We start from the raw sequence: 25,687 nt of genomic DNA on the forward strand, positions 1-25,687 counted from the left end.
TCTGGCAAAGTCACTGTTTCTCCCTAGTGTTTGCTAGTTGAGGGCTGACTCCTGCCGGGCATGTCCAGAGGGGGCCTCAGAGCTAATGTGGCCGGCAGGTTATTAGGGTTCCCTGAGAAGGTGTGAAACAGATCACCACCCCCACCCTTTCCCTCCCACAGGAGAGAGGGAAAACCCAGGGCAGCATGGAGTCACGGAGCCAGGAGCCGAGGCAGGGTCAGGTGAGGCCGTGACCCCAGGTGCCACCCACCCTTATAGAAACCCTGGTGCTGTGGGCCGGGCGCCAGCAAACTGGCTTGTGTGTCACCAGCAGCCCCGCGCCCCTCCAAAGTCGCCTTCTTCTGCTGGCCTCCCCCTCGGAGGCGCCATCAGTGAGCGGGGCCTGTGCTCCAGAAGCGGGCGAGGTCTTGGGACACCGTGGTCCACCCCGCAGGTCAGCTGCCCGCTAGCTGTGTGACCAGGGCAAGCTTCTTAGCCTCTCTGGTCTCATGGATCACGACAGTGACACGAGGATGATGACAGCGCCGATCCTCTCTAGGGTGTCCAGTATCCAGGTGGGTGTGATCACAGCAAAGAACGCAGGGCAGCGACTGCCAGGCGGCTGTCCCGTGGGGCCATCCCCGGGGGGCGGGTGGGGGTCTTTCCCCTCAGGGTTGACAGAACTAGAGCGTCGGTTAGGGGAGGGCCGACTCTGCTAGTCTCACAGACCCTGCAGCTCTCTAGCGGCTGTGCAGAGAACTGAGAAAAGACAAGTGCGCCCGCCCGGCCATGTGAAAGTCGCTCAGTCGTGTCCGACTCTTGGCGACCCCATGCACTGGACCCCATGGAGTCCACCAGGCTCCTCTGTCCGTGGAATTCTCCAGGCCAGAATCCTGGATCGGGTAGCCGTTCTCTTCTGCAGGGGATCTTTCCAACCCAGGGATGGACCCCAGGTCTCCCACAGATCCCTTGCAGGCAGATGTTGCCACCACGGAAGCCCAAGAATACTGGAGTGGGTAGTCTGTCCCTTCTCCGGAGGAGGTTCCCGACCCAGGAATCGAATCGGGGTCTCCTGCTGGTGGATTCTTTACCAGCTGAGCTACCATCCCAGGGTACCAGTTAAGGAGCCCGGCCAGGACCCTGGGAAGGAGTCAGGTGTCTGGCAGCCTCGGGCTCACGCGGCTCCCCCGGATGCACAGCCACGGCCCCGGGGCTCACTTCAGGCTTCGCGGACCGTTCTGGTCCTGCAGCTCCCGCACCCCAAGCGCACTCCCCCCGCCTTCGGACCAGAGCTGGCACCTGTGACGCCTGAGCGGAGCCTGAGGATGCTGGTCACGCCCTCAGGGTGGAGGAGGGCGGTTCATGGGAGCAGGCCAGGGAGCCAAAAGAGATGTGAGAATCGACCAGAATGTGGAGAACAAGTTCAGTGTCACTGGTCTGGAGAGGACACGGGCTAGAGAGCCTTGGCTAGGTCGCTCAGGGTGAGCCGAATGGAGAGGAGGGGAGGATGGTGACCACCTGCCCGAGAAAGCACCACTGCTTTTCCACCTTTAGGCTAAGATCAAGTGTAGTATCTGTTCTTTACCAACGTAATGCCGGATACCTCCTCCCTCTGGGAACAATACCAGTTAAGTGAGTTTTTGGAGCAAGGAGTTGGCATCGGAGCCTGCGGTGTGTCGCAGCACTTCCCAGGAACGGTGCACTCCCTCCGAGAACAAAACTGGCACCCCCAAATGGTAGACTTGTTCCTTTCCTGGTTTTCCTCCTCGGGAGATTTCTCTTTTGTGTTTTTCACTTGGGCTTCGGTGGGGTCTGTGCAGCTTTTTCCCTGTCTTAGTTTTGTTTTCTTCTAGGCTGATTTTGATTCTTTCAGTTTGATCCAATTGCTTAGTCCTGCTTTTCCCTGTCCATTTCCTGTGGTGACCCAAGGAGGGAAGCGCAGGTAAGACCTAGGAGGGTCTTTTTGGAACGCAGGAACAGAAAGCAAGACCCTTATCGCCCTTTCCTTCCCCCATGCTGTAACCATTAATGGATTTCAGGTCCTTGTGAGCAGTATAACCTGTCTCCCCTCCTACGCCATAGGGAGAAGATATTTGCCTTGGTCTTCCCTCCAACCCACTATATGTGCCTCATCCAATCAGCAAATGACCCCCAAGACCCCTATCCCACTCCGTGTACCCTGGGTATAAATGTGAACAAAGGACCCACGTTCAACGTCGGCTCTCTCTTGAGCTGGCCCGCTGTTCCAACAGTGTCTCCCATTTTAATAAACTTTATTTCCCTCTCGTTCTGTCTCATGTCTGGAAATTCTTTTCCAACCTGGGCGCCCGGACCATGACATTTCCCTGTTCGTCACTAACTCCCAGAGCTTGCTCAGACTCATATGGGTGATGCCGTCCGACTATCTCTCTCATCTTCTATCCTCCCTCTCTCCTCCTGCCTTTGGTCTTTCCCAGCATCAGGTCTTTTCTAAGGAGTCAATCTTTTGATTCTTTAACCTTTAGGTTTTGTTTGGAAGATCCCCCCACACCCGCCCCGTGTTGTTGTTGTTTTTATCTGCGGACTGGTTTCTGGAACGGTCTTTTCTATTGTGCCAGAGGATTGAGTCGTTCCTGTCTGAACTTTTGGTCTTCTCCTGTGTGCTTTGTACAGAAGGCGCTGTGCTAAACTCGCAGCCAACAGAGATTTTGGAAGCCCCGACACTCAGGTCTGAATCTATCAGGGTGAGTCTCATCAGGCTCCATCCTCCTCTCTCGTGCCTCGCCCCCATCTCTTCTGTCTCCCAAGCGCCTCCACATCTCCTGAAACTCGGTCATCTGCCAAATCTCCCATATATCTGCTGCCGTTTGTTTCTGGTACAGACTCTAATTAGTCCCAGAGAGGATGGCAGACTCATGCCTCAAAATAGCCATCTTATTGGGGTCTAGAGGCCAGGTTCTTTCATGGAACCAGAGAGAGGGAAGCGGTGAGGAAGCAACGTACAAAAAAGGCCGAGGAGAGAGGGAGAGGCGGTGAGGAATAAACTAAAAGGGGCCGTCAGTCCTGCAAAAACATCTCTTGGAATGGCCAGCCTTGGGGAGGGGATGTGCAGATCTCATCTCTCTTGGAGTCGTGCACACAGGTGGGTAGGGTCAGATCAGCCCTCCTGGGAGCCGACCGAAGACACTTTAACAGACGGGCAGAGAGGCAGGGTTCTCTGGGGGCAGGCCATTGTGTATCATGATAATAACAAAAGCAACAGAAACCCAAGGTTGAAGTCCAAGAAACAGATCCAACACGGAGTCAGAATTGGTTCTACCCTGGACGGTTTCCTAGATGTGCCTGGTTCACTCACTCGCCCTCCGCCCCTCACGTCGACCCCAGCCGACGGTTAGTTGGACGGTGACCATCCTCTGGTAGAAATACCACCCAACGTGGCCATGTAAGAGAATAGCTTGGACACCCCCTCCGATGTAGGCGATTGAAGTCAGGTTCCTACAGGTAGCCCTAAGGCTGGCTGGGCCCGACCAAACAAATGACAGGCCAGTGACGTCCTACCCGCAAAGGTCTTTCCTCACAGGGGAGGAAAGTTTTCCCTTCTAGACCTACTGTGGGCGGGGGTGTGGGGGTGGGGGTGGGGTGGTGTCCAGGGCTCTCGTCGCAGTCGTACTTGGGTCCCGGGCACCAGGCACCACCGTCCAGCCGTGGTGAGGCAGGAGGTACCTGCCGCTCCCCACCTCCACCCCGGGGTAAAGCAGTTGTTTCAGATGTGTTCTCTATTGACCAAAAGGTCCAAGAGGAGAAGGGCAGGGCAATGAGGGCGAGCGGGCTGGGCCCCGCCCAGACCACACATTTCTCTTTCTGGAAGTCGGGACACCTCCCTGACCACACAGGTACAGAACGGCTCCTCGGAGGTCAAAGGGGAGTGATGCGAACGAATGCCAGGCTACCCACAGGCCGGTAGAATCCACTTTGGCTAAGAGATGCATGCACACCTGTAGAAGGACCCTGAGATATACCAAATATGGCCTGTGAACCAGGCAGATCCAAATGATCGGCCAACGGAAACCTGGAGAAATGCCTCACAAAAGCAATTCAAGGGACTTCCCTGGTGGTCCAGTGGTGAAGACTTTGCCTTCCAACACAGAGGGTGAGGGTTTCATCCCTGGTGGGGGGAGCTACGATTCCCACACACCTTGTGGCCGAAAGATCTAAAAAGTAAACTAAAAAAGTAATTCAAGCCACCACAAGGGCGCGACTCAGGGACTCTCCCTCTGCGTCTGCCCGCGTGCCTATCCACACATAGCGTACTCTTTTCCTCTCAATAAGTGCCCCACTTGTTTCACCACTTTCCGTCTCCGTGGGGATTCCTTTCCGCAGAGCCGAAGGGCCAGGGTCCTTGTCACTGACCACGGGTCTAGAGGCTAGGACCCGGTGCTTTCACCGCTGCGACCCAGCCCCAACCTCCGGCTGGGAACCCAAGCCACTGCAGGCCTAGGTCTCCCGAGATCAATCGGACCAGACTCTCAGGCGGGGCCCAAGTCTCGCTGTACTTCCAAGCTCCACAGGCGTTTCCGAAACAGAAGGGAAGGGGGCAGGGCATAGCTTTTGAAAGAATGGCACAGCCCGAGGACACAACAAACACTCATTAGAATCACATGGGTCTAAGATGGGCTTCCCTGGTGGCTCAGATGGTAAAAGGAATCTGCCTGCAGTGCAGGAGACCGGGTTCGATGCCTGGGTCAGGATGATCCCCTGGAGAAGGGAATGGCTGCCCCCTCCAGTATTCTTGCCTCGAGAATCCCATGGACAGAGGAGCCTGGCGGGCTACAGTCCATGGGGTCTAAGCTGGCAGAGAACTCAACTTCAAGCGGACCTTGATTCTCAAGCAGCAAGCTAAAGGACATACCCAGAGGCGCCATGAGAGTTCCAAGGCACTGTCAAAAGACCAAAAAGTGGGCAGTGGCCCAATTCCTGGAAACCTCCACCCCTTTCCCCTAATAGTTGGAATGATCCTCCCACTCACCGTCGGTGCCCAGTCGCTGGGTCAGCCCGACTCTTTGGGACCACGGACTGCAGCTCGCCAGGCTTCCCTGTCCTTCACCATCTCCCAGAGCTGGCTCATACTCACGTCCTTTGTGTCGAGGCCGCCACCCAACCGTCTCATCCTCTGTGGTCCCCGTCTCCTTCCGCCTTCAATCTTTCCCAGCATCAGGGGCTTTTCCAGTGAGTCAGCTCTTCGCCTCAGGTGGCCAAAGCATTGGAGCTTCAGCTTCAGCCTCAGCCCTTCCAATGAATATTCAGGGTTGATTAGCCTAGCAGCTGATCAGCTCATTAGCCTAGGAGATTACCCGGCCCATGAAAGCTAACCACGCCACGTTTGGAGGCCGCCACACTCGCCCTCTGGGATGGCCCACACTCTGCCTATGGAGTGTGTTTCTCTCGGAATCAATCCACTTCTTACCTATCACTTTGTCTCTCACTGAATTCTTTCTGCGATAGGACGTGGAGAACCTGAGCTTCATCGGGTCTTGAAACCAGGTATGATGGGCTCTGGCTGGGTCGGAGGCCCAGCCGCGTGGATTGGTGTCCCAGCCTGCGCTTGTCCGGGTTCGAGTCCCGGTCTGAGGTCAAGGGCTTCGCTCCCGCTGCCCGGCGTGCATCCGGAAGCCCTGCCAAGACGCCCTCGTGTTCTGACACACGGACTTCTCCGAGACAGGGAAAGGGTCCGATGCACTCCTGCCGATGCCGGTCGAAATCGGCGTGGGACAGCACCAGACCGGTTTTGGGTATAACCCGCCACAGGCACTCTGGTGGACAGTGGACGGGTGAGGAAACACCGAATTCGAGGGTTGTGTCACGGACGGGAGTCCGCCCAGTCCGGTGGGGAGGCCTGTGGATCCGTCCTGGAAAACGTTGAGCGCAAGCCCCATAGATTCCGGGTCGCATCTCCCCATCCCCCTACCCCCAAATTTGTCCTGCGTGCGGAGACCGGTGACCCCCCCCACCCCCACCCACCCGCCCCCGCCGCCAGATTCCCCCCGAAGAGATTGACAAGTCCCATGAGGAGGCTTCCCAGGGAGAGCGGGGTGGCTCTCCGCGGCAGACCAAGAGCCAGGAAAGGAGGCCAGGTCGGTGTTCCGATGGTGGTGAGCAGTGGAACACTTCCCTCCACGTCAGTAAACGAGGACGTCACAGTCACCAGCGACTGCGGCCGTCACGGGAAGGTGAGCCGGTGAGCCCCGCGGGCGCTCAGGACTGAGAGAATACCTGCCGTCTAGCGGCCATCCCACCACAGCCACTGCCTCCAGGTGAGCCCCGAGGAAGCCCAGGATGTGAAAACCACAGGACGGTGGCCCCAGAGAGCCGAGATGCGTGTCAAAGGAGTGATTTCCGTGAGCCCAGACTCGAGCATCTCCCCGGGTATAGAAAAGCGCTAAGGTCCTTACACCCGGGATGCCTGGTTTTCTTCCATGTACAGAACAGGAGACACCCCTTGACGTTCAGACCGCCCGCCCTTTGTTTGTGGCAAACCTTGGGTGTCACCTGGCTCCTCCCCCCACCGCCCACCTCCTCCTGGCGGTTCTCTCAGGGTCGCTTCAGACGCTGACTGCGGGGCTTGAGGTCCTACATATTCCCGCCGAATAAAACACAAGTCTCGACTTTTAGGTTGTGGATTTTTTTTCTTTCTTTCTTTTTTTAAGTGGATAGTGCTGAGCAGAGGGGCGGCCGTCGTGAGGCTTTTCTCATCAGCTTGCCGGGGTCCGGCGTGAGAGGGGACGAGGGAAGGGCGAGGCTTAGCAGCTCTCGGGCAGACCCTCAAGGCAGAGTCAGACCCTCTGTTTCACACCGCCAGCTGCTTTCTCCTCGGTGAAGCTCGGGTGGAGAGCCGCCTGGACACGGGCACCGTACAGAGGGGTCACAGAAGCGCCTTGATCTGAGCTAGGAGGGCTCCGGCCTGGGTAAAGGTGGGGCACAGCAGGGCCGTGCTGGTTCCCCCCCAGAGAAGCTGAACCCAGCCGGCCCAGTCTGGGATACGGAAGGAGCCTGTGAGGGGAGAGACGTGGGGTTGGGGGATGAGGAGTGTAAGAGAGAGCCCACTCGCAGCAGGCGTTCCCCGGAGCAGCCGTGAGGCCCAGCTCACACCCTCGCAGCGTCTCGGCGGGTCGGCGGGGTGCAGGCCACGGCCCTCCTTCGCCCAGCGCGCCCCCTGGCTTTGCACCTCTGCGTTCCGGCCGACGCTCGTGCCAAGCGCCTCCCGGAGGCTCTTGCCCCCAGGTTCCCCCCTTCTGTCAATGTGACCGGCCCGCGCACCGCCAGCGCCCCCAGCGAAACTCTAACCTGTCCTGGAGGCCGTCTCCCGGGTCAGGAAGGCCTTCCTGACTGGGCTGGCTTCCTGTCTGTCCTTCGCACCTGGTCACTCATTGGGTGTGTCCGGGTAGGGATCCCGAGCCACCCGGGAGAGGCCTGGAGCCCTGAGGAGGTCCCACCAGGTGGGAGCCGCACCGAGTCGTCCACCCTCTCAGCAGGTCCCTCAAGAGCTTCCCAGGTGGCGCGGTGGCAAAGAATCCGCCTGCCAGGGCGGGAGACGCAGGAGACGGGGGTTCGATCCCTGGGTCGGGAGGATCCCCTGGAGTAGGAAATGGCAACGCGCTCCAGTTACTCGCCTGGAAAAGTCCATGGACAGAGGAGCCCGGCAGGCTACCGTCCATGGGGGTCGCAACGAGTCGGACGGGACCGAGCGACTGAGCGCACACAGGGTCCCCTCCTCATCACGCCGGGGGTCCTGGCCATTCGGCTCCCGGGCGGGACAAGTCCGGGCAACAGGAGCGGTGTCTGGCCCTGGGTCCCAGCACAGGCCCTGGTGGGTCGAGTCTCGGGTGGTGAGTGACCGGTCGTCTGTTTGTCAGAACCGGGGGTGAAGGCGGGCAGCCCGGACCCCAGCTCCGACACTCACAGCTGTGTCCTGTCAGGCAAACCCACGTCCCAGGGGTAAAGGCAGGAGCCTTCTCACTCGGACTCCTGGTCGGGCAGAGGGCCGGTCCCCTCCACATTGCCCGTCGCTGCCGGAGCCGGCATCCGTTCTCCGGAGAAGGGTCATTCGTGTAAGGGATTCCTACTTGGCCTTGAAGGGTCACCTCTCAGCGTCGGGCTCTGTCTGACTGGGTGTACCACCCACCGTCTGCACGGACGGGAGAGGTCAACCCGGGGCCTCGGCGTATCAAAGGTGGTTAGGTCCGTGAGTTCTGCTACATTTTAAAGGCACGTCCAGGCCTATGACTCCAAAATGCACATGGGATGCCGCTGAGGCTTACAGGCGGCATCTCAAACAGGTGGTATGAAGGGGAAATTTGCTCATTCACACCGTGCTCCAGAGGAAGGTGGGGCAGTGGTCAAGAATCCGCCTGCAGATGCGGGAGACGCAAGAGGCGCGGGTTCCATCCGTGCGTGGGGAAGATGCCCTGGAGGAGGAACAGGAAATGGCAACCCGCTCCAGGATTCTTGCCTGGAAAATTCCATGGACAGAGGAGCTTGGCAGGCCTACAGTCCACGGGGTCGCGAAGAGTCGGGCGCGACTGACCACCACCACCCAAGCCCGGGAAAGCACCTCCCGGCTGGACGATGTAGATGTTGAGGGAGAAGAAGACGACGACCTAGAGGAAGATTTAGGAAATTATTTCATAAGCCCTTTCGGCTCAAAATGGAAACGATATCTTCTTTAAATGGATAAATAGGACGATATAAAAACGGAACCTTTAAACAATGCAATCGTCATCACCTTAAGCAAAGCCCAACTGAAAAGCCAGCAGGAATAGGGAAGAGGGTCGAAGACCACCGACAGGGAGGTTATTAATAGCTCACAGAGAGAAAATGTAAAGGCTTCTCTGGAACAGGAGGGGACCCTCAACTTTATTTACCCACGAGAGAAAACCGCACATCCGAGCCAGGCTGGAGCACCGTTTGCACCTAAGAAATCCACCCCTCGCGCTCCCCCCCTACCCACTCCCGCCACCGAAAAAGCAGTCCCAAGTCTGAGGCCACGCGGGGTTGTTGGCGAGGCTGGGGGACGAGGCGCTGCCGGAGAACGCCTGCCCTGCTCTTCCAGTCGCCGTCCCCGATCTCCCGAGCTTCAAGGCTCCGTTGCGGCGAGGGTGGCCGGGACCGCCACGGCCCCGCACCGCCTTGAGGGCACAAGGGGCACCCGAGCGGCCTCCGCAGGGCGCGGTGCCCCGGGGCCGGACGCGCTTCGCAGACCCTTCAGTCCGTGCACCCGGACTGGAGCAAATTCCACGGGAGCGCATCACGCAGTGAGAAACGGAGCTGCCAAGTGATCGCGACGGGCAGGGTTCCATTCCAACGACTGTCCCCCAGGACATCGCTTCTCAGGACGAGTCCCCCCCCACCCCCACCCCGCCGCACCAGGGGGCCCGAACTGTCGGGCAGAAGACCGGCGGGTGAACACGGACGCGAGCAGAGCGGCCCGGAGCAAGGAGGGGCGAGGGGGTGTGGTGCTGGCCGTTAGAGCCGCGGACACCGTGACGGGCGTCGGGCACTAGCTCAGCGTGTAGGAGGCAACGGTTGCGAGTGCAGCGCGAGCCGGGGAACGAGCGACAAAAGCGAGCTCTTGGTTTCCGGGGCTCGATCCGTGAGAGCTGCTTCCGTGTCAGCGCTTCCCTCGCCGTCTCCGGCAGCCGCCCCTGGGTGGGGTCTGCGGCAGGAAGCGCACGGGGCCAGGAGGCCGGGAGGCGGGCTCCGGGTCTGGTGTGGGCTCGGGGAGCGAGGAGGCGGTCCGGAGGGTGGAGTCCGCCCGCGGTAGCCGCGCCCCCTCGGGCGGCAGAAGGCGGAGCATGCAGATTAGAAATGGCTGTTCGGCGCGGGAATGACGGAACAGTTAAGGACATAGAACTTGTCCTCACAAAGGTAGAGGACAAAAAAGTCTGCACAGGAGTCCGATGAAAGCACTGTCGACGACGCAAAAGGAATCAGACAAGGAGTGTGGTTGAGGGTGCTCACCGTGGGTTGAATGGGGATGGAGCGAGGGCGGCTGCGGCCAGGCGGAGCTAACGGGTATCGCTTCTCGGCCTTTTGGCTAAGATCAAGTGTAGTATCTGTTCTTATCAGTTTAATATCTGATACGTCCTCTATCCGAGGACAATATATTAAATGGATTTTTGGAGCTGGGAGTTGGAATAGGAGCTTGCTCCGTCCACTCCACGCATCGACCTGGTATTGCAGTACTTCCAGGAACGGTGCACCCCCCTCGGGGGAAACTAATACTGGTACAACAAAAACAGACGTGTTTAGAGGTGGCTTGCAAAGCCTGCACGTGTCGAGATGAGAAGTGATCGGAGTACCGTAGGTCTTCCGAAGTCGGTGTTTTCTTTCCTCACTTCTTGCTTCCCAGCGCTTGCGGAGGAGCTTTTTGATCTCATTGCGTTCTTCACGGGTTTAGATGAAGCAAGCATTCTGTATTCTTCGCAGGTATAGATGATCCAGGCATTTTTTTTTTTTTTCTTTTTTAAATCTCTGAGAGGGGAGATTGCTCGCTGGGAGGCTTTCTACCGAGAGTTTGCTTCGTTTTAGAGGTATGGGTTTCCATCTCTAGCCGCAGAAGCTTCCCGCCCCCCTCCCCCCCCCCTTTTTTTTTTGCTTAAAGGCGCCCGCGTTCGGTAACTTGTTCTACGTGTACTACGTGTAGTTTTGAAAGGGGCCGCAGTTTAGTGACACTCCATTAAGACGTTTGGAGGAGGGGGAGGTTAAGGTTCAGCTAGCTGAGGCCCTGAGGCGGAGACCCTCCAGCGGGCCTCAGGGGCACAAAAGTGGCTCTAAGTGCAAGCACGGGCATACTTTGAAGCAACTCAAAAGGATTTACACGTAATGCCCGAAAGCAAGCAGTAGTTGGTAGACATTTAGTGAGGGAGAGAGCTTTCTCCCACTGCTGCTCAGATGGCGGAAGCTAGTCGAATTCCTCAGTATGAAAAGGAATACACGGAAGGTATTAATTAGCGAATGAGGGGGAAATGAAAGCACTACACCAAGTGCTGAGCTGGAACAAGGATTCCAAGGAGGAGGCTTAAATGCTAGTGGGATTACGTGAAATGTTCGTGTTCCTGAGAGAACTGTTGTAGCAGGAAATAATGAAGACGTTCCATTTTCAAGGCCAACCGGTCTTGACCTTATACAGTCAAAACCTCTGGCTCTAAAAATACCACCATCGTGTGCTTTCCGCTAAGTGATAGACGGCTAGATTTTCTGGATTTAGAAAAACTCCAACCCCTCAAAATGAGGAAATCTGTGCAGCTGACAGGCTAAAAGGAGCGCGCTCGCTCTTCACCAAAATGGAGCAGCCGGTCAGAACTGACTCCAGGTATGAGTCCTGGGCGGCGGCGGCCATCCTCTCCTGCCTTCTTTCAACGTGATGAAGGCTCCCCGAGCGTTGGAAACTGTGAACGACGCACCCCGCACGCGATTCCATTTGGCTGCGGCTAGGGAGGACCCTGACCTGACCCCAGTTGGCCCGAGGATCAAGCATCAAGGCCACTTTCACCCAGCGCCAGTATCAGCACTTGCTTGAGTCTCGCAGAAAAGCAAAAAGATTCAACCGGGAACAGCCTGTGCGAGACGTTGAAAGAAACGAAGAAAAACCCAGGCAAAGAAAACCTTCCCCTGTTTGTCCAGGGGCGAGTAGCTATGCGCCGTGCCCGTGCCCGACACATGTACCAGGCTCTCAAAGTCAGTGCCCTACAACGACTCGGCGGCCAGTGGCTGCTAAGAAAAGCCAGCAACAGTAACTGCAATGGAAACTGAGAACCAACAGCAAGTTTCGCTAAGCTACCACTGTTGAACCCGCCCAGCCCACCTCGCAAACAGTCAGTCTGCTTTTGATAGACACAGATTATTCCCCGAAGGGGGTGCACCGTTCCTGGAAGTACTGCAATACCAGGTCGATGCGTGGAGTGGACGGAGCAAGCTCCTATTCCAACTCCCAGCTCCAAAAATCCATTTAATATATTGTCCTCGGATAGAGGACGTATCAGATATTAAACTGATAAGAACAGATACTACACTTGATCTTAGCCAAAAGGCCGAGAAGCGATACCACCTTCTTGCCCTTGGCCGCTACCACCCTCTCCTCACCTCCGTTAAGCTCACGGTGAGCAAAGTCAGCCTCAAACGAAGGCCCGCCCTCTCCCCTAGACTGCACGGTGTCCTAGTGCCACAACTTCTAAGACGTCCATCGTTCGTCGGATCGTTTCGCTTGTTGGGCGCCTTTAGGCTTTCTGTTCTCCCACGGCACCCCCGCACCAGCAGACAGACGATAAATTTGCATGCCCCGCCCACACGCACGCCTTCTTCCTGCTCCCCGTGTGCGCCGTCTTGCGGTGGAACCGAAACAAGCGCGTGGCCCAACGCTCCCGGAAACGCCCAGACCGAGAAAGACGCAAACCGTTCCAAGCGGGTTTTTCTTTCCGGCATTTCTTTTTCTTCTTAAGATTTTTTTCCCCCGAACACATAGCTACGTACCCACCCACCACTCATCATCTTACTGTTATTTATTGTGTACACAGACACAGATGAGTCGGCTGTGTTGAAGTTCTCTTTTTACTTTCTAGATTTTAATTCGTCGTGATTTACTATGGCTTTCTTTCCATGGTCTCTTTTCTTTTTCTTTTTGGCTACCCGGGCTCTTCTACGGCTCATGTGGGAGCTCAGTTCCTCCAGTACCGATAGAACCCGCGGCCTAGCTTACATTGGGAGCGCAGGGTCTTAACCACTGTACTGCCAGAGAAGTCCCTGCAGTCACTCTTTTCCGTCTCCCTCAGACTCTCTCGGTATTTTTATTTGGCATTGCTGGACAGGGGGCCAAGATATTCGCGACACAATTTGGCTGCTCTTCCGCCAGCTGCTCGCCAAGAAGGCTTCCACGTAGGCCTCCTCGGCTTGATGGGAAGCTCCGGGAGAGAGAGTGGGAGGATTTCTCCCAGTCCAGATTGCTGCGGACTCCTTGCCATAAGGCCGTGCCCCATCACAGCTGACCTGCCTTCTTGGCCGCTCAACTGCAAGCCTGCTGTGATCCCATGGACTGTAGTCCCAGCATGCTCATCTGTGCCTGGTATTCTCGCTGCAAGAATACTGCATTGCTTTCTCCAGGGTTCTTCCCGACCCAGGGATCAAACCTGCCTTACAGGCAGATTCTCCTGCATTGTAGGCAGATTGATTACTGTCTGACCCACTAGGGAGCCCCCAAACTATATAATCATAATATAATTATCTGGCTCCAGGGGAGTGATCACACCATCCTGGTCATCTAGGTCATGATCTCTTTTGAATAGTTCTTTTGTGTATTCTTGCCACCCCTCCCCCCCCCCCCTTTTTTTTAGTTCTACCACTTTTACCCTAAAGTAATGAGCTTCCTCCCAATTCTGGGATTCTCCTTGCCATGGACAATTAGACAAAGCTAACTTCTCAAAATTCTGACCCTGAGAGAACATAACTATGCCTAGGAAAAAGCTTGATGTAGAGCACAGTATTTAAGTTATAAATCACCGTGCTCTAGTGCCCTCCAGCAGCAACTACTGAGTCTTTGTGTTGCAGGAAGGGGGACCCCTTCCAGGGCCCAAAACTGGGCTCTTGTCTAACACTCGGAAATGAATTGTCCGAGGAGATACTTGTGCTGACAAAGCAAGAGATTTTATTGGGAAGGGCACCTGGGTGGAGAGCAGGAGGGTAAGGGAACCCAGGAGAACTGCTCTGCCGCGTGGCTTGCAGTCTTGGGTTTTATGGTGATGGGATTAGTTTCCGGGTGGTCTTTGGCCAATCATTCTGTTAGGTAGTTAGAATAGGGAAAAAGAGTCCAAAATGGCGGTGGCTAAATGACCTGGAAGGGAAAGCCCGCAAAAATAGAACAAAGGAAGGTCCGAGGACCAGAGTGAGAACCTCAGGTAAAACAAACAACGCTCCAGCCTAAGCCCAATTTACATAAGGCAGGCCCAGGGACAGAGAAACATATAAAAGAGGAGCCAAAGCCCTCTTCTCCCCCTTTTTTTGCTCCCTCCCTCTCCCCCACGCGATGGGGCAATCGTCTCTTCCTGTCTTTGGATCAACGTGCCCTCAGGCCTCAAAGATGGATTTTCCTGCTATTTGTTATGCCCGATGTCCGAATCCCCGAGCTGGAAGAGAGAAGGCCTCCAAGACAATGCAACTGGCAAAAAGGGGAAGTTTATTACTGACTCGAGCCAGGGCCCTCTGCCGCATCCAACGCAGTGGTGCAGGTCAGAGAGCCCCGAGCCCAAGCTGTTACACAAATTTATAGGGTGAGCACAGGCCAGTTGGTAGTTGGTTTTAAGCGGATTGGTTACAAGTTTGCAAAGCAATTTCATTGGTCAAAACTTTCACGCGGGCGGGACTTTCCTGGGGGTTTCCGCCCCGTTCCTAATTTCCTAATTGGCAAACAGCGGTCAGTATTAAGTGAAAGCTAATTGGTCCTAATTGGCAAACAGCGGTCAGTGTTAAGCGAAAGGTTGTATCCAGGTGGCCTGATAATCTTACCAAGTAGGAAGGCCTACTCCTAATCTAAGCTGCGTTACTTCTGCTCACCTCACATTCCCCCCTGTCTGTTGTTCAAGTAGAGGAGTCTTCCTCTTTTCCATCTTGGGCCACTGACACTATAAGTGGACCCAGGAGGGTGGAGTCAGCCAGGGGGAGTGTTGAAACCAAGACTCAAACCATCTCTGCTGGGCTTCCCGTTCTCTCTAATCCTCTCTTATTCTGCAAGACCACCTCAGACAAGGAAGTCAAAGACTTCTCTAAGTGACTGACTGATTCTCTTACCACTCTTGTATGGTCTGCATAGAACCTCGCAGACCCTACCCTGTTGGAGAAAAATCAAGTCATCTACAGCAGCTCGTAGGGAGGAAAGCCCTTGGCCTTGCAGAGATAGTGAAGCTTGGTTAAATTGCACCCATATCTGAGGTACTTGGCCCTGCAGATTGCGCCACACTCGGGGCTACCAAATCTCTGTTTCCTATGTCCCATTCCCGGGGCCCATCACAAGAGGTTACACAGCTCCAGCTCCTGCAATCAGCAGAAGAATTAGGAGACCTCCCGGCGGTGGACGAGTTTCAGTTTCAAAGGATTTGACGGGTGAGGACTTGCCTTCCATTCTGCTCGTGCTTTTTTCTGCTCTTCCGGTGTGGCTTGCTGCACGTGATTGCAGTGAACACAGGGTCCAATCCCGTCGACCTTGACAGCAGTAGGAGTGGTAAGGAGAACAACATAAGGGCCTTTCCATCTAGGTTCTAATACACAGGAGGGGGTCTTCCATACAGAATCTCAAAAGGGGTAAGATTCAGCTTATAAGGGGTGTTACGCGCCCGAAAGAGTGCGAAGGGAAGGAGGGTCACCCAGTCCCCGCCAGTCTCTATTGCCAACTTTGTCATTCTCTCAACCTGTCCTGAGCTCTGGGGATTATATTCGTCCCCAGAGCTTGGGCCAGCCCTTGTACAATCTGACTCACAAAGGCAGGTCCGTTATCAGAGCCCATAGTCACTGGCAGCCCGTACCTAGGCACTATCTCCTCTAAGATCTTTTTAGTAACCACTATTGCTGTCTCTCCCTTAGTGGGGAAGGCTTCCACCCACCCTGAGAAGTATCTACCAGAACCAACAGATAGCGATACCTGTACTTGCCTGGTCTTACCTCAGTGAAATTTATCTCCCAGTGTTGCCCTGGCTCTTCCCCTTGGTACCTCGTTCCCGTGTGCTGCCTTTTCCCTGTCCTCATCAGCTGGCACGCTTTGCAAGCCTGGATTATCTCTCGTCCAGTTGCATTTTCCTCAAACACTGATCAACATGCAGATTCAGTCCATATTTGCTTTCATTTATCTACTGAGTGTACCCAAGCTTCTTCTTCAGAGACTCTGGCATCTCAGGGGGAGGAGGGCGAGGGAGCCTGAAGTAGACCGTCACAGAATCATAGATAAACTACTGTAGTGCAGTCAGAGTGCTGATCATGATGATGCGGGCAAAGAGTCCCTTCCATACACCTCTAAATCCAAGTCTCTTGAGGACCTGAGAGGCACTGCTACCCTTCTCTTTATTCAACACAGACACCACGGAATCAGCAACAGTACGTTCAAAGCAGGCAAACTTCATCATGGTGTATGGTATCTGTCTCATCCAAAGAGGAGCAACCCCCTTGTAGAACGCCTTTAAGCCTTCTTCCTTATACATTTTGGGAGCTGCATCCCTCAGAGTGTTAGCATAACCTGGCTGGGTTTGAATTCGAACCTTAGCAGTTTCCATAGGAGGAAGAGCAATGTCAGCAAAGAATTCAGCACTGGCAGAGGCAGCCAAATACAGTGATGTGCGCCACAGATAGGCATTCTCCTCTACAAGCATGTTGCTGTACAAAACCTTGAAGACTTCATAAAAGCCAAACTTGCAGAGCCCCTGCAGGGAGTAGCCAATGAAGGTCGGGGCCCATCCTTTGGCCAAACCATGGAAACCATCCTCTTTGAGTGTAACTGAAAATCTATTAAAAATGCCCTTGTACTTCTGTGGGTCCACCTGCATGCGGCATTTCACTAAATCCAGAGGAACAACAGCAGTGTGTGTCAGACCACAACTTAAGACCCCACCAAAGCCACACAGTGCATAAAACTTCACAGAGCCATATTCACAACTGTACTCTTCTACCGCGGCGGCTCCAGCTTTCCTTTGCCCGTCTTTTACATAGCTGCTCCCATCGGTGAACCATACTAGCTCACTGTTGTCTAGGGGTACATCAGTTAAGTCTTTTCGTGCCGTCAGGGCCTCCGCCAGTATCTCGCTGCAATCATGAAGCTACAAATAGCTGGAATGGCTTATTTGGGTTAGGCAGGGCAAGGGCTGGGGCTTCTAGTAGGGCCCGTCTGAGTGTCTGGAAAGCCTGTTTCATTGGCTCAGTCCAAGTCCAGTTTGGGGTCTCTTTACTTCCCTCATACAAGGGCCTGGCCTTCTCAGCAAACCCCATGATCCACAGTCTGCAATATCCAACAGTCCCCAGAAACTCTCTCACCTGGCGGGGGGTCTTGGGCTCTGGTATCTGCAATATTGTTTCCTTCATGGCCTGGGTTAGCCACCTGCCTGATTTTATACCCCAAATAGGTGACCTCTTGCCAGGCTATTTGTGTAGCAGAAGGACCTCTGGGTGGCAAGTCTGATATTCGTAGAGGTCCTCACTCAGAGCCTCATTAAACAAGGTAGGGGAGTTCTTGAACCCCTGTGGGAGGCGGGTACCGGTTGGCCTTCCCCCTCAGTCCACTCAAAGGCAAATATCTCCTGGCTCTGGGCCGCCAGGGGTAGGCTGAAAAAGGCATCTTTCAAGTCCAACACAGTGTACCAAGTGTACTCAGGCAGCAAACTGCTCAGGAGGGTATACGGGTTAGGGACAGTGGGGTGTATATCACTCACCCGTTTGTTGACTTCTCGAATCTGTCCCCCCTGACTTCTTCACTGGCAGTAAGAGTGTGTTCCAAGGGGATTGGCACCGCTTGAGAATTCCGGCACCCATGAGACGTCGAATGTGGGGAGTGATCCTCCACCGAGCTTCCTGGCTCATGGGGTACTGTCTCACCCTCACAGGAGTTGCCCCGGCCTTTAGCTCGATGACGACCGGATGTCTCTGTTTGGCCAGTCCCATCCCTGCCGTTTCAGCCCAGGCCAACGGGTATTTATTCATCCCTTAAGGCTAGGGATAAGACATGTATCGGCTGTCCAAGTCCATCCATGACTGTCATTCTCCCAGCTCTGTAGGAAAACCCAATGGCCTCTCCTTTCTTCCACAGAATCTTAGCATAATCAGTACTGCTATGACACAGGAATGGGATCTCATTTCTCTCCATTTCCTGCTTTAACCACTCTCTCCCCAAGAGTTCTCACTTGCTTAAGCCCCTCTCTAGAAGGGACAGATGTTTTCACAATATCATCAATAGCCCACCACTGATCAGCAAGGTAAAGTGCCACAGCTGTGAGTGAGTCCTCAGGTGCAAAAAGAGCAAGAACTTTCTGGGTCTGATCTCCACCATACAGAGGTACAAAGCCTACATTTGACAGGCTAATAGGAAAACATTCCAGATTTTCAGGGTCCCCACACCTCAGATCTAACATGTAATCTTCAGCAGAATTTTCCAGTTCCTCATGACTGCAATTATCCAACATATCCACAGGGAATGCCATCGGCCAAAATGAATCTGAGCATTAACTTTAGTCAACAAGTCTCTTCCAAGTAGAGGGGCTGGGCATTCTGGTATCACCAAAAACGAATGGGACTCCTGGTGGGTCCCCAGATTCTCCCAATCCCTCTATCTTTTGTAATTTCCTCCTGATTTACAAATGCTAACAGAACTGCAGCGCGTGACTCCTCAGCCTGGGAGTCCATAGGTGTATATTGCCTGAAAGCTTCCATCAGCCTCTCTAGGAAGGCTGCCGGGCTCTCAGTGGGCTCTTGCCTTACTAAATTTACCTTTGCCAAATTTGTCTGTTTCCTTGCTGCGGCCCGTAGGCCAGTCATCAGAGTCTGGCGGTACACTCAGAGACGCTCCCTACCTTCCGCTCGCTCAAAATCCCAGTTAGGCCACAACAGAGGAAACCCCTCGTCCACGAGATGAGGCTGGGCGGCTGGCCTCCCGTCGGCCCCTGGGACCCATTCCCGCACTTCTGCCAGAATTCGCTCCCATTCTTCTGTGGTGAAGAGCACCTGCAACAGCTGCTGACAATTGTAGTGAAAGGAGAGTTTCACCTGGTCGGGCTCTAGTTACTGAGGCTCACTTATTGTAGGGCCTTCAGAGTCCGCCAGAGTGTAGCCCTGGCCGGGACTCATCAATTGCCCCCACAACCATTCGCCTGTTCACTGAAACTCCTGAAAAGAGTAGGAACGAGACCAGAGACAATGCCAGCACACACACAAACACGGAGAGCCGAAGACAAACACACGGACAGACAAACGTCGGCCGACAACACAGAAAGCTTTCTCCTGTGCCAGATACCTTCCTGCTTCACAGCAGGGTCTCGGATTTACACTGGACTTCCTGTGCCAGATACCTTCCTGCTTCACAGCAGGGCCTCAGATTTACACTGGACTTTCCTGTCCTGCCTGAGACAATGCCGGCACACACACAAACACGGAGAGCTAAAGACAAACACACGGACAGACAAACGTCGGCCGACAACACAGCGCTGGGTTTTTGGGCCCCCTGAGTTTTCCTGAGCACCAGTGCTATTATCTATCCTTCCCCTCTGTCCTGGAAGTGTTCTCTTCCCCCGGTCAAGGGATCCCGGATGAGCCCCCAAATGTTATGCCCAATGTCCGAATCCCCGAGCGGGAAGAGAGAAGGCCTCCAAGACGATGCAACTGGCAAAAAGGGGAAGTTTATTACTGACTCGAGCCAGGGCCCTCTACCGCATCCAACGCAGTGGTGCAGGTCAGAGAGCCCCGAGCCCAAGCTGTTACACAAATTTATAGGGTGAGCACAGGCCAGTTGGTAGTTGGTTTTAAGCGGATTGGTTACAAGTTTGCAAAGCAATTTCATTGGTCAAAACTTTCACGCGGGCGGGACTTTCCTGGGGGTTTCCGCCCCGTTCCTAATTTCCTAATTGGCAAACAGCGGTCAGTATTAAGTGAAAGCTAATTGGTCCTAATTGGCAAACAGCGGTCAGTGTTAAGCGAAAGGTAATTGGTTGTATCCAGGTGGCCTGATAATCTTACCAAGTAGGAAGGCCTACTCCTAATCTAAGCTGCGTTACTTCTGCTCGCCTCACACTATTATCTAAATAAATAGAGCTGTAACACTGAGCTGTAACACTGGTTTATTTAAGAGCTATAACACGGTCTGTTCGAGACCTGAGAGCTATAACACAGTCTGTTCTCCGAGAGCTGTGACCCGCCAAGGGGCTTTAATGTCCGTCACTCCAAATTTTTGTTGTGACAAGACAAAGAGCCGAGGAACATACACTCACATGACAATTCTAATTCAGTCTTTCCTGGTGGCGCACACGTGGCTCAGCCAAGATGGATGCTAGCAAGAGGGATTCTGGGAAGTGGACGGACAGGCAGTGTCTCCTCTCGACCTTTCCCAAACTCTTCCGGCTGCTGGTGGGTTATTAGTTCCGTATTCCTTATCAGGATCTCCTGTCATAAAACAACTCATGCAAATGGTTACTATGGTGCCTGGCCAGGGTGGGTGGTTTCAATCAGTGTGCTTCCCCTAACATTTGTGCTACAACTACTGAAGGCAATGGGTTTAGAGCCTGCACACAGAGAAGAGTAGTCCCCAACTGGCAGCAACTAGAGAAAGCCTGTGCGCAGAAAAGAGGATCCAGTGCAACCAAAAGTAAATATGTTAATAATAATTTTTGGGCCTCCCGATGCTTACCACAGGCTGTGTTCTTACACTGACTGTATAGAAAGAGGAGGCAGAGTAAATCCACCCCATATTCACCTCAGCCCAGGCAGGCCCTTTACCTGGTCTGTATTGTGAATGGGGAGACATGGAAAAAATAATAATAATAATAATAATTTTTGGAAAATTAGTTTAATTGGATTAAATACTTTGGATTGGATTAATTGCTTATTTGGATTAAAGATTTACTGAGCATGGCCATGCCCATCAGAACAGACCCAGTTCCCCCCACAGTCAGTCTCTCCCCTCATGAAGCTTCCATAAGCCTCTTATCCTTATCCATCAGAGGGCAGACAGAATGAAGACCACAATCACAGAAAACTATGCAAACTGATCACATGGACCACAGCCTGTCTAACTCAATGAAACTGAGGGAGGAAAGAAACAGGCCGAGCTGACTCCATTTTGAAAAAGAAGGAAAGTCCATCCTACACTTTTGGTGAGCTTTGGACTATGTGCCTGTTAGCCATGGGGATAACATACCTATGCCTGAACTGGCCTCCTGGACTGATAAACACCAGATTCCCTATCAAGGTTTCCCATCTCCAAAAAGAATGTAATAATCCCCCATGTAGTATCACCTTTGTAATCTTTATGGCACTGATTGGTGTAGGCTACAATGTATAACCAGCTGACCCTTCTGATTATGAATCATGGCTATAACGTGACTGTATCTCCCTTTAACACTCTGCAGGCTAGGTTTAAGGAATTTTGGGATGTGGGCTTGAGCAGTACACTTAAGGTATATAAGGTTTTCACAAAGTCAGTCGGGGTCCTTGGCTAAGAGGAGACTCTTCCTTGGGCCTGCTGGTGTAATAAACTGCACTCCACCATCTGCATTGTCCTTCTGAGTAGTTTGTTTCCCGGAACGCATGGCTACAACAAAACTGTGAGCCATGCAGTGTAGGGCCACGGGGCTATGGCAGAGAGTTCTGACAAAACATGGTCCACTGGAGAAGGGAATGGCAAGCCACTTCAATATTTTTGCCTTGAGAACCTAATGAACACTATGAAAAGGCAAAAAAATATGACTCTGAAAGATGAACTCCCCAGGTCCATAGGTGCCCAATATGCTACTTGAGAAGAGTGGAGAAATTGTTATAGCCACGCATTTCGGGAAGCAAACTCACTCAGAAGGACAATGCAGATAGTGGAGTGCAGTTTATTACAGCGGCAGGCCCAAGGCAGAGTTTCCTCTTAACCAAGGACCCCGACCAGCATTTGTGAAAATCTTTTATACCCCATGTGTACGTGTCCAAACCCACCACCCCAATTCCCTTGAGACTTACATAAACAAAGGAAGGGTAAATACAACTACAATAACCCCATCATTCACGTGTTATGTGTCCAAACAGTCAATAATCAATAAGCCCGCAGTTACATTCCAAACAGTTAATAATCAATAAGCTTGTGGTCACGTTCCAACCAGTTAAAAATCGATAAGCCTGTGATTACATCCTGATAGATATGGAAAAAGTTTATGACCTGTCCGGAGACAGGGGTGATTACGGTATGTTTCCTCTTAGGCGATGAGTAACCTGGATGTGATCTTCAAGATTCCCCTGTCTGGAGGGGGTCTTATCCTTCCATTGTCATTCCCACAGGCACTAAGCAGAGAGTTCAGAGTCCACTGGAGAGTCAGCAGAGCATAATCCTCACAGATAGGCCTGAGATGGAGTCCTGGCCCTATGAATTCCTTCTTCAAAATAACTCCAGAAAGAATAAAGGGATGGAGCCAAAGCGAAAACAACGCCCAGTTGTGGATGTGACTGGTGAGGGAGGTAAAGTCCGATGCTGAAAAGAGCAGTATCCAGAAACCTGGAATGTTAGGTCCATGAATCAAGGTAAATTAGAAGTAGTCAAATAGGAGATGGCAAGAGTGAACATCGACATTTTAGGAATCAGTGAACTAAAATGGACTGGAATGGGCGAATTTAATTCAGATGACCATTATATCTACTACTGTGGGCAAGAATCACCTCATAGTCAAAAAAAGAGTCCGAAATGCAGTACTTGGGTGCAATCCCAAAAATGACAGAATGATCTCTGTTCCTTTCCAAAGCAAAGCATTCAATATCACACTAATTCAAGTCTGTCTATGCCCCAACCGGTAATGCTGAAGAAGCTGAAGTTGAACAGTTCCCTGAAGACCTACAAGACCTTCTAGAACTAACACCCAAATAAGATGTCCTTTTCATTATAGGGGACTGGAATGCAAAAGTATGAAGTCAACAAATACCTGGCAAATTTGGCCTTGGAGTACAGAATGAAGCAGGGCAATGGCTAATAGAGTTTTGCCAAGAGAACACACTGGTCATAGCAAACACCCTCTTCCAACAACACAAGAGAAGACTCTACACATGGACATCACCAGATGGTCAATACCGAAATCAGATTGATTATATTCTTTGCAGCCAAAGATGGAGAAGCTGTATACAGTCAACATAAACAAGACTGGCAGCTGCCTGTGGCTCAGACCATGAACTCCTTATTGCCAAATTCAGACTTAAATTGAAGAAAGTAGGGAAAACCACTAGACCATTCAGGTATGACCTAAATCAAATTCCTTATGATTATACAGTGGAAGTGACAAATATATTCAAGGATTCAGACCTGATAGAGTGCCTGAGGAACCATGGATGGACGTTTATGACATTGTACAGGAGGCAGGGATCAAGACCATCCCCAAGAAAAAGAAATGCAAAAAGGCAAAGTGGTTGTCTGTGGAGGCCTTACAAATAGCTGAGAAAAGAAGAGAAACTAAGGGCAAAGGAGAAAAGGAAAAATATACCCATTTGAATTCAGATTTCCAAAGACTAGCAAGGAGAGATAAGAAAATTTTCCTCAGTGATAAGTGCAAAAAAAAAATAGAGGAAAACACTAGAATGGGAAAGACTAGAGACCTCTTCAAGAAAGTTAGAGAAACAAAGGAAACATTTCCTGCAAAGATGGGCAAAATAAATAATAGAAATGGTATGGACCTAACAAAAGCAGAAGATAAAAGAAGGGGTGGCAGTGGAGAAGGAAACGGCAGCCCACTCCAGTATTCTTGCCTGGAAAAGTCCATGGACAGAGGAGTCTGGCGGGCTGAAGGCCATGGGATTACATAACTGAGCATGTGTGCCCGAGGGTGGAGGGAGATGGGTTGGTAGCAACAAAGTGGTAGAACTAAAAAAAAAGGGGGGGGGGGAGGGGTGGCAAGAATACACAAAAGAACTATTCAAAAGAGATCATGACCTAGATGACCAGGATGGTGTGATCACTCCCCTGGAGCCAGATAATTATATTATGATTATATAGTTTGGGGGCTCCCTAGTGGGTCAGACAGTAATCAATCTGCCTACAATGCAGGAGAATCTGCCTGTAAGGCAGGTTTGATCCCTGGGTCGGGAAGAACCCTGGAGAAAGCAATGCAGTATTCTTGCAGCGAGAATACCAGGCACAGATGAGCATGCTGGGACTACAGTCCATGGGATCACAGCAGGCTTGCAGTTGAGCGGCCAAGAAGGCAGGTCAGCTGTGATGGGGCACGGCCTTATGGCAAGGAGTCCGCAGCAATCTGGACTGGGAGAAATCCTCCCACTCTCTCTCCCGGAGCTTCCCATCAAGCCGAGGAGGCCTACGTGGAAGCCTTCTTGGCGAGCAGCTGGCGGAAGAGCAGCCAAATTGTGTCGCGAATATCTTGGCCCCCTGTCCAGCAATGCCAAATAAAAATACCGAGAGAGTCTGAGGGAGACGGAAAAGAGTGACTGCAGGGACTTCTCTGGCAGTACAGTGGTTAAGACCCTGCGCTCCCAATGTAAGCTAGGCCGCGGGTTCTATCGGTACTGGAGGAACTGAGTTCCCACATGAGCCGTAGAAGAGCCCGGGTAGCCAAAAAGAAAAAGAAAAGAGACCATGGAAAGAAAGCCATAGTAAATCACGACGAATTAAAATCTAGAAAGTAAAAAGAGAACTTCAACACAGCCGACTCATCTGTGTCTGTGTACACAATAAATAACAGTAAGATGATGAGTGGTGGGTGGGTACGTAGCTATGTGTTCGGGGGAAAAAAATCTTAAGAAGAAAAAGAAATGCCGGAAAGAAAAACCCGCTTGGAACGGTTTGCGTCTTTCTCGGTCTGGGCGTTTCCGGGAGCGTTGGGCCACGCGCTTGTTTCGGTTCCACCGCAAGACGGCGCACACGGGGAGCAGGAAGAAGGCGTGCGTGTGGGCGGGGCATGCAAATTTATCGTCTGTCTGCTGGTGCGGGGGTGCCGTGGGAGAACAGAAAGCCTAAAGGCGCCCAACAAGCGAAACGATCCGACGAACGATGGACGTCTTAGAAGTTGTGGCACTAGGACACCGTGCAGTCTAGGGGAGAGGGCGGGCCTTCGTTTGAGGCTGACTTTGCTCACCGTGAGCTTAATGGAGGTGAGGAGAGGGTGGTAGCGGCCAAGGCCAAGACGGTGGTATCGCTTCTCGGCCTTTTGGCTAAGATCAAGTGTAGTATCTGTTCTTATCAGTTTAATATCTGATACGTCCTCTATCCGAGGACAATATATTAAATGGATTTTTGGAGCTGGGAGTTGGAATAGGAGCTTGCTCCGTCCACTCCACGCATCGACCTGGTATTGCAGTACTTCCAGGAACGGTGCACCCCCTTCGGGGAATAATCTGTGTCTATCAAAAGCAGACTGACTGCGAGGTGGGCTGGGCGGGTTCAACAGTGGTAGCTTAGCGAAACTTGCTGTTGGTTCTCAGTTTCCATTGCAGTTACTGTTGCTGGCTTTTCTTAGCAGCCACTGGCCGCCGAGTCGTTGTAGGGCACTGACTTTGAGAGCCTGGTACATGTGTCGGGCTCGGGCTCGGGCTCGGGCTCGGGCTCGGGCACGGGCACGGCGCATAGCTACTCGCCCCTGGACAAGCAGGGGAAGGTTTTCTTTGCCTGGGTTTTCTTCGTTTCTTTCAACGTCTCGTACAGGCTGTTCCCCGTTGAATCTTTTTGCTTTTCTGCGAGACTCAAGCAAGTGCTGATACTGGCGCTGGGTGAAAGCGGCCTTGATGCTTGATCCTCGGGCCAACTGGGGTCAGGGTCCTCCCTAGCCGCAGCCAAATGGAATCGCGTGCGGGGTGCGTCGTTCACAGCTTCCAACGCTCGGGGAGCCTTCATCACGTTGAAAGAAGGCAGGAGAGGATGGCCGCCGCCGCCCAGGACTCATACCTGGAGTCAGTTCTGACCGGCTGCTCCATTTTGGTGAAGAGCGAGCGCGCTCCTTTTAGCCTGTCAGCTGCACAGATTTCCTCATTT

General features: G+C 53.0%; 1 protein-coding gene, 1 long non-coding RNA gene, 4 other non-coding genes and 1 pseudogene across 6 annotated transcripts in view; 5 read left to right on the forward strand and 2 right to left on the reverse strand.

The window, feature by feature from the left end:
- LOC122441000 overlaps window positions 1-8,786 on the forward strand; it is an 18,212-nt gene extending 9,426 nt beyond the window's left edge. The window contains exon 3 of the long non-coding RNA XR_006269169.1: window positions 8,775-8,786. This is a non-coding gene — a long non-coding RNA (uncharacterized LOC122441000). The remainder of the gene's footprint in view (window positions 1-8,774) is intronic.
- Window positions 1,515-1,687, forward strand: LOC122424717 (annotated as a pseudogene).
- Window positions 8,787-10,028: 1,242 nt separating the features above from the next.
- Window positions 10,029-10,219, forward strand: LOC122425809. Its single transcript, XR_006265010.1, has one exon. It is a non-coding gene; the product is annotated as a U2 spliceosomal RNA (small nuclear RNA).
- A 1,646-nt stretch (window positions 10,220-11,865) lies between these two features.
- Window positions 11,866-12,056, reverse strand: LOC122425785. Its single transcript, XR_006265000.1, has one exon. It is a non-coding gene; the product is annotated as a U2 spliceosomal RNA (small nuclear RNA).
- A 3,735-nt stretch (window positions 12,057-15,791) lies between these two features.
- LOC122443622 (phosphate carrier protein, mitochondrial-like) lies at window positions 15,792-25,283 on the reverse strand. Its single transcript, XM_043472445.1, is given in 5 exon segments — window positions 15,792-16,788; window positions 24,022-24,124; window positions 24,489-24,672; window positions 24,795-24,800; window positions 25,212-25,283. Coding segments are annotated over 5 exon segments (1,311 nt in total). The 3' UTR covers window positions 15,792-15,842.
- LOC122425587 lies at window positions 20,355-20,490 on the forward strand. Its single transcript, XR_006264920.1, has one exon. It is a non-coding gene; the product is annotated as a small nucleolar RNA SNORA51 (small nucleolar RNA).
- On the forward strand, window positions 24,851-25,041 carry LOC122425789. The gene has a single exon (XR_006265005.1). It is a non-coding gene; the product is annotated as a U2 spliceosomal RNA (small nuclear RNA).
- Window positions 25,284-25,687: the final 404 nt, after the last annotated feature.

This window comes from Cervus canadensis, chromosome 1 (assembly GCF_019320065.1).
Source record: "Cervus canadensis isolate Bull #8, Minnesota chromosome 1, ASM1932006v1, whole genome shotgun sequence".
Taxonomy (NCBI): Eukaryota; Metazoa; Chordata; class Mammalia; order Artiodactyla; family Cervidae; genus Cervus; species Cervus canadensis.